The sequence below is a fragment of the Epinephelus lanceolatus genome, chromosome 2 (assembly GCF_041903045.1).
Source record: "Epinephelus lanceolatus isolate andai-2023 chromosome 2, ASM4190304v1, whole genome shotgun sequence".
In the NCBI taxonomy this organism is placed as follows: domain Eukaryota; kingdom Metazoa; phylum Chordata; class Actinopteri; order Perciformes; family Serranidae; genus Epinephelus; species Epinephelus lanceolatus.
Genome location: NC_135735.1, coordinates 9,557,730 through 9,571,114, shown reverse-complemented (window position 1 = coordinate 9,571,114; position 13,385 = coordinate 9,557,730). Strand labels below are relative to the sequence as shown.

The 13,385-nt window shown below is 40.7% G+C and overlaps 1 protein-coding gene across 3 annotated transcripts in view; it reads left to right on the top strand.

The window, feature by feature from the left end:
* The window catches only part of tspan4a (tetraspanin 4a), a 267,734-nt gene that overhangs the window by 156,007 nt on the left and 98,342 nt on the right, over nt 1-13,385 (top strand). For all 3 annotated transcript variants that reach the window (XM_033620287.2, XM_033620295.2, XM_033620280.2), the window contains one exon: nt 7,642-7,833. In XM_033620287.2, the coding sequence (XP_033476178.1) occupies nt 7,642-7,833 (192 nt within the window). The remainder of the gene's footprint in view (nt 1-7,641; nt 7,834-13,385) is intronic.

The following is a 13,385-nucleotide window of genomic DNA, read 5'->3' as shown; positions in this document are numbered from 1 at the left end:
TATTTTAGCCTTGCCCTACTTTGAGCTCAAGAGCTCATTAAATAAGATCTTGTGTTAAGGCTGGAAATAGAAAGAAAAGTTGCGTGTGTGTGTGTGTGTGTGTGTGTGTGTGTGTGTGTGGAGGGGGGGGGGGGGGGGATACAATAACTGTGTATTTAGCCATGTAAATCTTATTGCCTTTGGGAGTTCTGGCAAGTGGCCCTTGAAAGTGTGCACAATGGATGTGTTCCTATAGATGCATCTGAAGATCCTTGCATAAATGTATTAATGTTTTTCTCCCTTACTGCTATTCTGTGCGTTTGAAGGCAAACATGCTGTGATTCATCAGTAAAATATTCAAAAGAAACGGGATACACTCCTGTTCTGGACTCAAAAAGTGCAGATTTCCTCCCTAAGAAGCTGAATTCTTCAAACATGGCCTCGACTGTAACTGGTCTAATAAATTAAACCTCTTTCATGGAGGTGATAATTAGTCTGAAATCACGATTCTGTGTGTTTAATGAGAAAGTCAAGCATTCTTTCTTTGAAATGTTCAAAGAATTACAGGCTTTGTGGATCAAACCTGTTTTTATTAATGAAATGAGACAAAGTGGGCCAACCCTGACTACGTACACACGCATTCCAATATTCCAATATTATACGATTTTGATACGGGTCATGTCAACGCCATATTCCATTAAGATAGTCCCAATTAGGTCTTTTTCTGAATGAAGCATTTTCCCATTAAGACATGTGGGATATGCCACTTTTAGGAGCATTCTTTGGACATGTATATAGCACATTCAGATATGCGCCTCTATTGGGAATTTTTCTGCAGTTTGCAATGCACAGCCTCTTGGCTGTTTACAGTCAGGTCTGTGCGTTGTCATGGATACACTGTATACAAATCATTTGCAAGGCTGGCGTAGAGATATATGCCCAAATGAAAAGACCACATTTCTGATCAGAAGGAAAAATACACCTACTTTCAAACATCATGAAAGACGTGGATATCAGCTGGTTTTAGTATATGTGCAAATATCGCACCTCAGACTTCTTCAAGTTTCTGGTTGAGGAATGGTAGAGGGAGGCTGTGTCTGCACCAAGCCAAGCGGCAACTTCTGGAACTAGAAAATGAAGCCATTCCTTGAATGACCACTTGAAGCTGGCTCCAGAAGCAATTAAATGGTAAAGGAACTTGCACCCGTATAGCGCTGTTCTAGTCCTCCCACCAGTCAAAGTGCTTTTACAGTACTTGTCACAGCCATCAGGAGCCATCTGGGGTTCAGTATCTTGCCCAAGGCCACTTTGACATGCAGGCTGAAGGAGCCATGGATCGAGCTGCAGATTTTCCAATTTGTGGACAACCTGCTCAACACATTTTCACTTAGACCTCGCTACATATCGACATTCAGTCATGGACGTTCCACACTGACATATGACCTGAAAGGTACTATGGGTGTGATGGGCAGTGTTAAGTTCAGCCTGTTACATGCACTGTCTGTTTTCAAATACATTTCCATTTTTCACAGTACAGTTTGCATACACTCTCTTTCAAAATAAATGCACTATGTCGGTACAACACCGTGAATTGACATTGTTTCCTTGAAGATCACATGTGGTTATATTTAGCCAACACACACACGTGGTTGGGTTTAGGAAAGAAGAACAGGATTTGGCTTTACAGTCTTACGGGAAGTGAACATCGGCATCCCAGGTGAAGGTCGGTGGTTGTTGGATCCACCCACCACCCCTCGCACCTGCCTTACTTTGATTTCCGCTGCCTTTACTTTCATTGTTGTCATGCCGCGTTTGACACCACAGGGCGCTTTTACATAAAAACGGCGACAGGCCACATATCATCAGTCACTGAGCAAGCACAGGTTTTCAACGATTTTGGAGCGAGACCAGGTTGACCCGCTCTACCTCCTGAGCCACAGCTGACCTTTAAATTCCCATGCTAAAATGCCCAACTTTACAGCAGACATAAACAACCTGGTACAAAAATGAGTTCGGTCTCTGTAGCTCATAAGGTTATGTATAATTAAGAACATGGCCTCTTCGACTGACTGGCTGTCTGCAGATTGTATTCTTAGGTCCTCAGTCAGATCCATCACTCATGCCTCCGGCTCCAAAATAAAAAAACAAAATGGTGAAAGCCAATATGCCAAACTCTAGGCTTCGAAACAGGGGTCCACAAACCAGTGGGTGACACAATGGTAGCTTCATCCATTATTTTAAACAGTTCGTTGTTGGCATAGTCAAACGAGTCTGCTAAAGGTGGAAAACTTTGAAAGAATCCTCTTGTGAGGCAAAATGGCACAAGTTGTTAACATGGCTCCAACTGTTCCACTTTTCTATATTTAGATGTGATAAATGGCATGTTAGAGCATGTAACTGCATGTTAGAGCATGTAAAGTATGCCTGACTGCTTGTAAACAGGAATATTATACAATATTCATTTTATTAGCCATGTAAACAGCTTCATAGGAATATTGCCTTTTTGAAATAAAAGCAAAAAAACAGAATATTTTGTGCATGTAAACATATTCACTGTCTCCAAGACATTATGTTAATATACAAACAAGAAAGGTGCACGAAACATTCAAGTTGTACACTGAGTACAAGGCCTGAGATCAGGAGACGCTGGTTGCAGTGACTGCTGGAGCAGCTGCTCACTTCTCTGACAACATGCTGCAGTATGGCCTACGACTGAATATTTTATCACTCAGTTCAAATTGCTGTTTTTTTTCTGGGTTGACTTGTTACATAACAATATGAATCCTCTTAACTGTGTGTATTTTCTGTGATACACACTTGTTAGCCTAGTTGCCTACATATGCAAAATTTTAAAGGAAATGTAATAGTCATCAGATTACGTTAACTATTAACATAATAAGGAAATGTTAATGAAGGCATGTTCCTTTAGAAGTTAATACATTTGTTTTCCACCCAAATATCCAATCTTGCAATGAAATATTCACTTGTAGTGACGACTGCATTGTTAACTTTTAATTGGTTATATAAGGACACTTGGCCACAGTGAGGGAGGATCATGGTTTTGGTTTAATACAAATAAATGTGCACCAACATTTAACCAAAACCACAATCTTTCTCAAACCTAATCCAAAGTGCTTTTGTTGCCTAGACCTAACCAGCTGATTAGTACTATTTAATGATATTTTAGTAGTATATTGATATATAAATGTAATTTCTAGGACACAGGATTGAGTGGGCCTGCAGTCTAAAGCCCCTTTCCACACATAGATTGAGTGATAGAGCTGCTATAAAGTCCTTCCATTATGCCACCTTTGTGTTTTCATACAGAACCAAACAACGGTGGCATAATGCCACCCCATTGTGTGTGATTCTAGACAGCATGCTGGCAACCCAGAAACATAAATGGCAAGACGGGTGTAACATGTAACACCTTCCATAAACAGCATCAGCCTCTAGTGTGACATATGTGCGTCAGCAGCACTTTGTATACAATAACAATGGCATTAACATGGCAATAACAACAGTTTTCCGTTCCTGTTATATGGTGGTTGATCTCGTCCTCTGCTCAGAGGGTAACGAATTCTTTACCCAATTTGCAGACATTTTCAGCTGCTGTTCTTCTTCTTTGAGCTAGCTGCTAACTGCACTAGCTGCTTTTTAATCTTCCCACAGTTGGTCACACACATATCATGATGTCAAAACTCATCCCTTCCATGGTCCCGTGCTGCCAGCTGTCCCTTTTACACAGTTGATTTGGCTCTGTTAGTACCTCCACTGCTGTCTTAAAGGCGAGACATCTCTGTCCCTCCAATCCACAATTCTATCTTTCATACAGAATATCAAGGCGGAATAAGGGCGCAAAATTCCACCCTTGATCAGCTGGTGTAAAAGGGGTTTAAGATGACTGTAACCACTGTGATTCCAGTTCAATTCCACTACAGTCAACTGTTATAAGACAGCTATAACTGAACCGTAATTATTTACCCAAACATGACCCAAATGAATGCCCAAAATGTAACTAGGTAGGTTTGGTGGCAATTTTGTTACTGATTCAAATACTAATTTGTAGTTATGTTGTAAACAATCAATCCACTTTTTGGAGCCAGAAGTGACAATCAGTGTGTTTACATGTAAATAAACAACTTGCTAATTAACAGGTTATTGGAGTATCCTGTTTGGTTTGGTTCACTCTGGTGTGTTTGTGGTGTGAAAGCACAACAGACTTACTACTGGACGTGTAATTTAACATGAATTTATAAACTCAAGTATTTTTACTTATTGTGTGAACTCTAAAGAATGCAAATGCTCAAAAAGATCTGTTTGAGCAACCTATATAACCCTATATAATTATGTAGAATTATTTGGTGAACATGCTAATGTGTCAGCACATGAGAGCAGGGATTTTCCCTGATACATCAGAAAGATAAAAGAGAAGTTCCTCATTAAAAAGGGAGAGAGAAAGAAGCGACCACACAGTAACTATCCTTCCGATAACATTACAGTACAAGATGCCCCTTTTTCATCCTGTTTTCTACTCTCTTGTCATTATTTATCATATATTAGGCTCAGCTGCAACCAGGACTAATACTGATCGTAACAATTACGTCTTTGTGACACCAGAGAGGTCAAACAAAAACAAAAAAGGTGCAATAATGTGCAACATGACTCATGACATGAGTCACCTGTAGTGCTGATAACGCATGATGACAGCCAGCAAAACCTGTCCAGAGTTACCTCTCAGTCCGTATGACTAAGTGAATATGAAATGCATTAAAAGAAAAAAAAAAAAAAGAAAAAATGATCATTTATTGAGTGTAAAAATGCATTTATTATGTTTTCAGGTGAACTGAACTACAGGTTTAAAAGTGACGTTAAAAAGTTTGACATTTTGGGAAATATACTAATTCACTTTCTTGCTGGCAGTGAAATGATTGAAGATTGACGTCACCATCTCACGCCTGAATATGTAGCCAGCAGCAAGTTAGCTTAGCTTAGCACTAAGGGTGTAACAGTACACAAAAATCACAGTTCGGTACGTACCTCGATACACAAGTCACGGTTCGTTTTTTTTCAGTACAGTAATGAAAAAAATAGACAACTATTAAATATCTTTTACTTATTGGTAACCTTATTAAAACATACCACCACAGCAGTTAACTCTGTTTACACAATTTTTGAATGAAACAAATATATATATATAAAATCCTGCTTTTTCACATTGTTTGAATGAAAATAGAAATATAAAAGTGAAAAATAAAATCCTGCTGTTTTAACACATTTTTTGAATGAAAAATATAAATATACATTTCTGCTTAAACAATTTTACTCAATTAAAATAAAAAGTATAGTGCAGCTGGTCAGCTTTAAAGCCTGCTCAGATTCAGTTTTACTTGTCATAAACGTGGCACAGAAGGGACACAAAGGCTCAATTCTTCCCCGGTTTGACAAAAGCAAGGTTTATTACAAAAGACAGGCAGGGTTCGGTACACAGAGAATCAAACAAGACAGGCTAAGGTATCCAAATCGTGAGGCAAAAGCTAGATCAATGACAAAACTGTGATTACCAGCAAGACGAGACAAGAAAGAATGCTGGGACGAAGACTGTGACGTACGACGAACTGGCAACAAGACAGGGGAAGACATGAGGATTAAATACATGAGGTGATAGGGGGTGATGAGACACAGCTGGGGAGGAACAATCAGGAAACAGGTGTGACAGCGCCAGACAGGAAGTAAAACCTACGGAGACAAGGAGAGACAGGTGAATCTTCAAAATAAAACAGGAAGTACAGGACAAGACACAAAACATGAACACAAAATGGGTGACTTAACTAACTGAAAACAGGATCATGACATTACTAGGAACTTACTTAGCTTTCCCACTTTGTTAAAGTGCAGTAAACAAAACATGCTTATATCTAAAGTGCAGCTTAAACAATTTTACTCAACTCCAATGGCGTTGGTTATTTCTTTAGTGCGATGGTCAGGGAAACGCTCTTTCTTTTTAAATGACGACGATATCGTAGTTTGCACCAGATTGCTTTTTCTAGTCGAGCCGGTTAACGTTCAAACTCGGGTGGTGTCACTTTAGATGTGTTAGCATGTTAGACGTGTTTCCAAGTACATACCCGACCGCTGTTCTGCAATGTCAGCACACTGCTTTTGTCTTGTCAACTTGTTTATTTCCATCTTCGTATTTTACCCTGAAACCAAAGTGTTCCCAAACGGAGGACTTAAGGTTTGAGGGTGGGTCTTCAGGTTCGTCAGGCTCACTTGCCATGTTGTCAAAATGCGAGAATGCGCTGCACAAAGTGAAGGCGGAGATTTACAGTCGGACTTGGTCCATCACTCAGTTATGTCTGTCGGGGAACTAGATATTTTAAATGGTTCGGCTCGCAAAAACAGAGTTAAAATAAAACAAAATGAAATAAAATAATATCCTGCGCCCAGTAATTCAGTACAGGGTCGTGCCGAACCCAAAAGTCACGTACCGAACAGTTCGACACAAATACATGTACCGTTACAGCCCTACTTAGCACTAAGACAGTCCTTTGGGGTAGAAAACCTGTGCAGTATGTGTATAAAATAAAGCAGCACTGAGGGGATGCTGCCTCTTGATTCATTTTTAACTAGCCTACCTTAAAAAAGGGCAACCTAAAAACATACACAAAAGTGTAAGTATACTCTATATTTTGGAATATTTGCACCACTTTACTTTGCTGTTATAAAGCCTTTTGGATAGGCAACCGAAGCCACCAAAGTCCATTGACAAAAAAATTAGTTTACCTTGCAAAACACAGGAGTTGCCAGTTTCCTGCTGCCTCCATCAGTGAATGTGTGAAGGGTAAAGAAGTGAAACTATTCCAAATATAGTGTAATTTAAACTTTTTTTTTTTTTTTTTTTTTTTTTTTTAGGTAGCTAAAATACATTTGATTCAGCCCCTGTCCACACCAATGCATTGTTTAGCCTCAGTGCAAGGAAAGTTACAGTTACAGCTGCAAATAGAACAAATATAAACAGAAATAAGCAAGTTTGCCAATTTCACATATCTGCACATTTCAAATCAATTGCCAGTTGTCCACCTGGAAGTAATTGCTGTTGTTAGCTGTTGTTGTTTTTCACTGTTTTTTGTGTGGCTTAAGCTAACAACTTTGGAGTTATTTAACCTGCTAAATTTGGAGGTGCTAGTTTGCAGATTTTGCATAAAGCCAGGCTAGCCATTTCCCTCTGCTTCCAGTCCTCGTGCTAAGCTAAGCTAAGCTAAGCTAACTGGCTGCTGGCTAAAGCCTTACATTTACAGGAAGGATGAGACAGTGGTATAAGTCTTTTCACCACCTTTGCAAAAAAGCAAATAAGCATGTTTTCCCAGATGTAGAACTATTCTTCTTAACTTTTTGTTGTTTGGGGACTTGGACTGCTTTGTTCTGCTTCCTCTGTTGATCCAATTGTTTCTGCTGTTCTGAGTCTTTGACAAGAGTCTTTTTGGTTTTCTCTCTTCAATCTTTGCACATCCTCACCGCCATGAAAAAAACAAAAAACAAACCAAAAGCCACAAGTCTGCAGATATTTTTATGCAGCACAATGTCTGACTGTGTTCCTGTTTAGGATGAGTTTGATTGTGTTGTCTGACAGCTTTATGCCTCTTTGTGTTTCCTCTGCAGTTGGGAGGATGTGGCATACTTGGGGTGGGAGTCTGGCTCTCAGTGACCCAGGGAAACTTTGCCACCCTATCATCATCCCTTCCCTCCCTGTCGGCAGCCAACCTGCTCATCGCAGTGGGGACCATCATCATGGTGATTGGCTGTTTGGGCTGTGTGGGAGCTGTCAAAGAGAGCCGTCCTCTGCTGCTGACAGTAAGTTATTTGCCAGGATGGTTTTGAGGCTATTGCTGACTTTAAACACAAGGCTGTGTTGATGTGATGATGCCACGTTCTTCTATAACATTTTGTTGTTTGCATGACAAATAACATCACTAACTTTTCATAAAGTAATAAGCTTTGACATTTTCGTACAGCACAAATTTCTTTCTTTCTATTACCGATTGATATGACACGCTGGGGATTCAACCTGTATTTACTGTTTTTACTGTGAACAGCTGCTGTCAGCTTCACAGTGGAAAACATCTTTCTAGTCTTTCATTTTATATGTGAGGTTTGTTTGTGACAGAAGAAAACAACAGACAGCAAAAGGCACACTTAAAGATGGAGTCAGCGACTTTTGTGTACAGATTGTTGATATTTCCCACTGTTTCAACCACCCAAAATTTCTGAAGCCCTGATAAAAGTCCCATTGAACTGAAAGCCTGTTATCCCAAAGACAAACGTTCTTTGATCCAAATCTGGTTTCTCTGAAAATACACACTCCCTGCAGTGAGAACCCAGTTGCCAGAAAAATGCTTGCACTGTCTGTAAACCACAGACATGTTACATTTGTACATTACTTTGTAGCATAGACGCTGCAACTTTATGTTTGTGGACAATGCTGTGGTTAATGTGTGATTAGTGTTAGGCACAAAAAACACTTGGTAATGGTTGGAAAAAGATCATGTTTTGGCTTAAAACAGCCATGTTTTGTAGCACAAAAACTGCTGGAAAAGCAGGGATGGGTCAGTCATAAACACCAGAGTTTGGTGGCTCAAATGCTGCTGGGAAACGGTGCAAAGGGTCGGTTAAAACCCCGGGGATCCGTCGCTCAAATGTTGCCAGGGAAAATCTAATTGCAGGGAGTTTGTATTTTCAGATAAGTGGGACTTAAGAGCAATGGCAGTTTGTTCCAGGATAACAAGTTGTTGGAGGAATAGGGATTAAGAATTTTGGGCCGTCTGAACTATACCATGGCTCCACAACTGGAAAAGCAAGGATAGGTTCAGTGGTTACAATGTTGCTGGGAAATGCAGGGAAGGGTCAGTAAAAACACCTGGGATCCATAGCTCAAACATCGCTGGGGAACTGAAAAAAAATTGCAGAGAGTGTGTATTTTCGGACAAGCAGGACTTAGGAGCAACAGACATTTGTTTTTGGGATAACAGGTTGTCAGGGATATGAACTGTCAGATCATCAGACTAAACAGAGTTCAGAGTTCAGGGGCTTCAGAATTTTGTGCCGTCTGAACAATGGCATGGCACCACAACTGGAAAAGCAGGGATCAGTGGTTCAACATGTCTCTGGGATACAAGGCAAAGTGTCTGTAAAACACCCCAGTTCAGTGGCTCAGGTGCTGCTGAGGAACACTCTGAAGGGTCACCTTGGTTCGGTGGCTCAAACGCCAGTGGGAAATGGCGCAAATCGCAGAGTTAAGTGGCTCAAATGATGCTGGGAAATGCTGCGAAGGGTCAGTAAAAACCCCAGGGATCCGTAGCTCAAACGTCACCAGGCAACTGAAACTACTTGCAAGTAGTGTGTATTTTCAGATAAGTGGGACTTCAGAACAATGGGCATTTGTTTTTGGGATAACAGGTTGTCAGAGAAATTGACTGTCAGTCAGACTAATCAGGCTTCAGAATTTTGAGCCGTTTGAACAGTGGCATGGCCCCAAAACTGGAAAAGGAGGGACGGGTTGGTGAAAAACACCAGGGATCGGTGGCTCAAACATCGCTGGAAAACAAAGCAAAGGGTCAATAAAAACAGCTGAGTTCAGTGGCTCAAACACCACTTGGAAACGGCACAAAGGGTCAATAAAAACACCAGGGATCTGTCGCTTAAATGTTGCTGGGGAACTGAAACAAATTGTAGGGGGCGTGTATTTTCGGATAAGTGGCACTTCAGACGATAGGCATTTGTTTTTGGTATTAAGGGTTTTCAGAGAAATGGGTTTTCTGTCCATCAGACTAATAGGGCTTCAGAATTCTGGGCCGTGGTATGACACCACAAATACACCCCTCCCATCATTTACTGCTCCTCTCAACTCCATCACCTTTAGCTTTATACATCCATGGCCTTTTCCCAGTCCTGTGCTCAAGCACAAACACTCAATTGGCTGGATTAGGCTCGGCCTGAGACACTTTGTTTGTTTCCTATTTACAGAGCCAGGCCTGTGTATGAACACCGGATGTTTTTCTCAGCACCCACACAGAACAGACAGCTCGCGGACCATCAGGAGATACTGGCTGAATTTAGACAAAAAGTGTTCTGGATTAGAAAAGCTGACTGCAGCTTTGATAGGAGTCTGAATAATCACCATGGCTTTATATACGAATGAAAGATTCTACAGTACTGACAGAAACTTAAAACCACTGGGACGTTCAGCCGTCTGACTACTATCTAACAGCTGGCAGTTTACACTCAACAGCTACAGAGCTAGCTGCCAACTGTCCGTCTGAAAGCGACATGATGTGAAGCCAAGCCGTTTATCTAGAGGAGGTCCGCCCACCAGAAAAAAGACACTCTGTCCTTTCAAACATCAACATGATGAGAGAAACCACCTTTGACCAGGCTTAAACAGTACAGACATTTTCACAACAGCCAAGAGTTTCCTTTGTGGTTAATTGACAAACCCACAGCATTAACATTAATTAGCTGCAGCTGTTTCAATTTGCCATCGAAATTGATGGTCATGACTAAAATGTTCCCCTCCTGCTTGTTGAGACACTGTTAAATATGTAAATGATGGCGTAAAGGCTGCACCAGCGCACGCTACAAATGATCAAAAATGACTAACAACCCGAGAGGCTACCTGGCCACAACAACTGACAAACTGTGGAAATTGCACCTTTATTCAAAGCCCTGTCCACGTTACCTGTGTTGCCTGTGTGCAGACAGCTCACAGTAACAGCATCAGTAATGCATGTCTGTGATATAACACACACAAACGATTCATAATTCATGTAAGCTACATAACCTGCATGACATGAACAGCTTGTACATGTTCATGCAATGACAGCAGCTATTCTGCGGACAAAGGTAGTGAAGTGGCATTGACAATATCTAGCTGTTTCTCACTGACCTTGTTGCCCCAGTGGATATTTTGTGAAATTGTTTCCACTGACAAAACCTCCAGAGCTCCATCATCTCCATCAGTGCCAGCCGAGCTGTCTGACAAAAGCCAGAAAGCTGATATTACAAGCAATGGACTGATTTATATAGTGTGTTATATATTATCCCATATTCATTACTTATTATTTAAGTACTAAGTATTTACTTTTATTGCCATACAATATAATATCCTATGTTACATTATTACATTTTACTTTGTACTATATCTCCTATTTAATTATACGATATGATAAACTGTTTGTTCTGTTAGATATCCATATTAATACAGACAAACACTCATAACTTTATCATGTTATATATTATTATTGTAATATTTATGCTGTTGACATACTGTATACTAGACTTGCTGACTCTGCTGCTATTAACCACACCACTGTCACTTTTTCCTTGTAATTTTATCTTGCTCATGTAAAGTTCCATTTTAGTTTATATTAGGGGTGGGGATATACATATATATATACACACACACACACACACACATACAGTACAGGCCAAAAGTTTGGACACACCTTCTCATTCAATGCGTTTTCTTTATTTTCATGACTATTTACATTGTAGATTCTCACTGAAGGCATCAAAACTATGAATGAACACATGTGGAGTTATGTACTTAACAAAAAAAGGTGAAATAACTGAAAACATGTTTTATATTCTAGTTTCTTCAAAATAGCCACCCTTTGCTCTGATTACTGCTTTGCACACTCTTGGCATTCTCTCCATGAGCTTCAAGAGGTAGTCACCTGAAATGGTTTTCCAACAGTCTTGAAGGAGTTCCCAGAGGTGTTTAGCACTTGTTGGCCCCTTTGCCTTCACTCTGCGGTCCAGCTCACCCCAAACCATCTGGATTGGGTTCAGGTCCGGTGACTGTGGAGGCCAGGTCATCTGCCGCAGCACTCCATCACTCTCCTTCTTGGTCAAATAGCCCTTACACAGCCTGGAGGTGTGTTTGGGGTCATTGTCCTGTTGAAAAATAAATGATCGTCCAACTAAACGCAAACTGGATGGGATGGCATGTCGCTGCAGGATGCTGTGGTAGCCATGCTGGTTCAGTGTGCCTTCAATTTTGAATAAATCCCCAACAGTGTCACCAGCAAAACACCCCCACACCATCACACCTCCTCCTCCATGCTTCACAGTGGGAACCAGGCATGTGGAATCCATCCGTTCACCTTTTCTGCGTCTCACAAAGACACGGCGGTTGGAACCAAAGATCTCAAATTTGGACTCATCAGACCAAAGCACAGATTTCCACTGGTCTAATGTCCATTCCTTGTGTTTCTTGGCCCAAACAAATCTCTTCTGCTTGTTGCCTCTCCTTAGCAGTAGTTTCCTAGCAGCTATTTGACCATGAAGGCCTGATTGGCGCAGTCTCCTCTTAACAGTTGTTCTAGAGATGGGTCTGCTGCTAGAACTCTGTGTGGCATTCATCTGGTCTCTGATCTGAGCTGCTGTTAACTTGCGATTTCTGAGGCTGGTGACTCGGATGAACTTATCCTCAGAAGCAGAGGTGACTCTTGGTCTTCCTTTCCTGGGTCGGTCCTCATGTGTGCCAGTTTCGTTGTAGCGCTTGATGGTTTTTGCGACTCCACTTGGGGACACATTTGAAGTTTTCGCAATTTTCCGGACTGACTGACCTTCATTTCTTAAAGTAATGATGGCCACTCGTTTTTCTTTAGTTAGCTGATTGGTTCTTGCCATAATATGAATTTTAACAGTTGTCCAATAGGGCTGTCAGCTGTGTATTAACCTGACTTCTGCACAACACAACTGATGGTCCCAACCCCATTGATAAAGCAAGAAATTCCACTAATTAACCCTGATAAGGCACACCTGTGAAGTGGAAACCATTTCAGGTGACTACCTCTTGAAGCTCATGGAGAGAATGCCAAGAGTGTGCAAAGCAGTAATCAGAGCAAAGGGTGGCTATTTTGAAGAAACTAGAATATAAAACATGTTTTCAGTTATTTCACCTTTTTTTGTTAAGTACATAACTCCACATGTGTTCATTCATAGTTTTGATGCCTTCAGTGAGAATCTACAATGTAAATAGTCATGAAAATAAAGAAAACGCATTGAATGAGAAGGTGTGTCCAAACTTTTGGCCTGTACTGTATATATATATATATATATATATATATATATATATACAAATTATACTTTTGGTAGTCTACTAGAATAATAAAACAATTGCTTTTTCAGTTCATGAGTTCCACTTTGCTGCAATAAAAATGACTTAATTTAGATAAACAGACTGACAACTTTTTCTAATAAGATGAAACATTCATTCAACCGCTTATCCTGTTAGGGGTCACAGGTCGGCTGGACCCTATCCCAGCTGACATGGGGCGAGAGGCAGTACACCCTGGACGGGTCACCAGACTATCACAGGGCTGACACATAAGAGACAGACAACC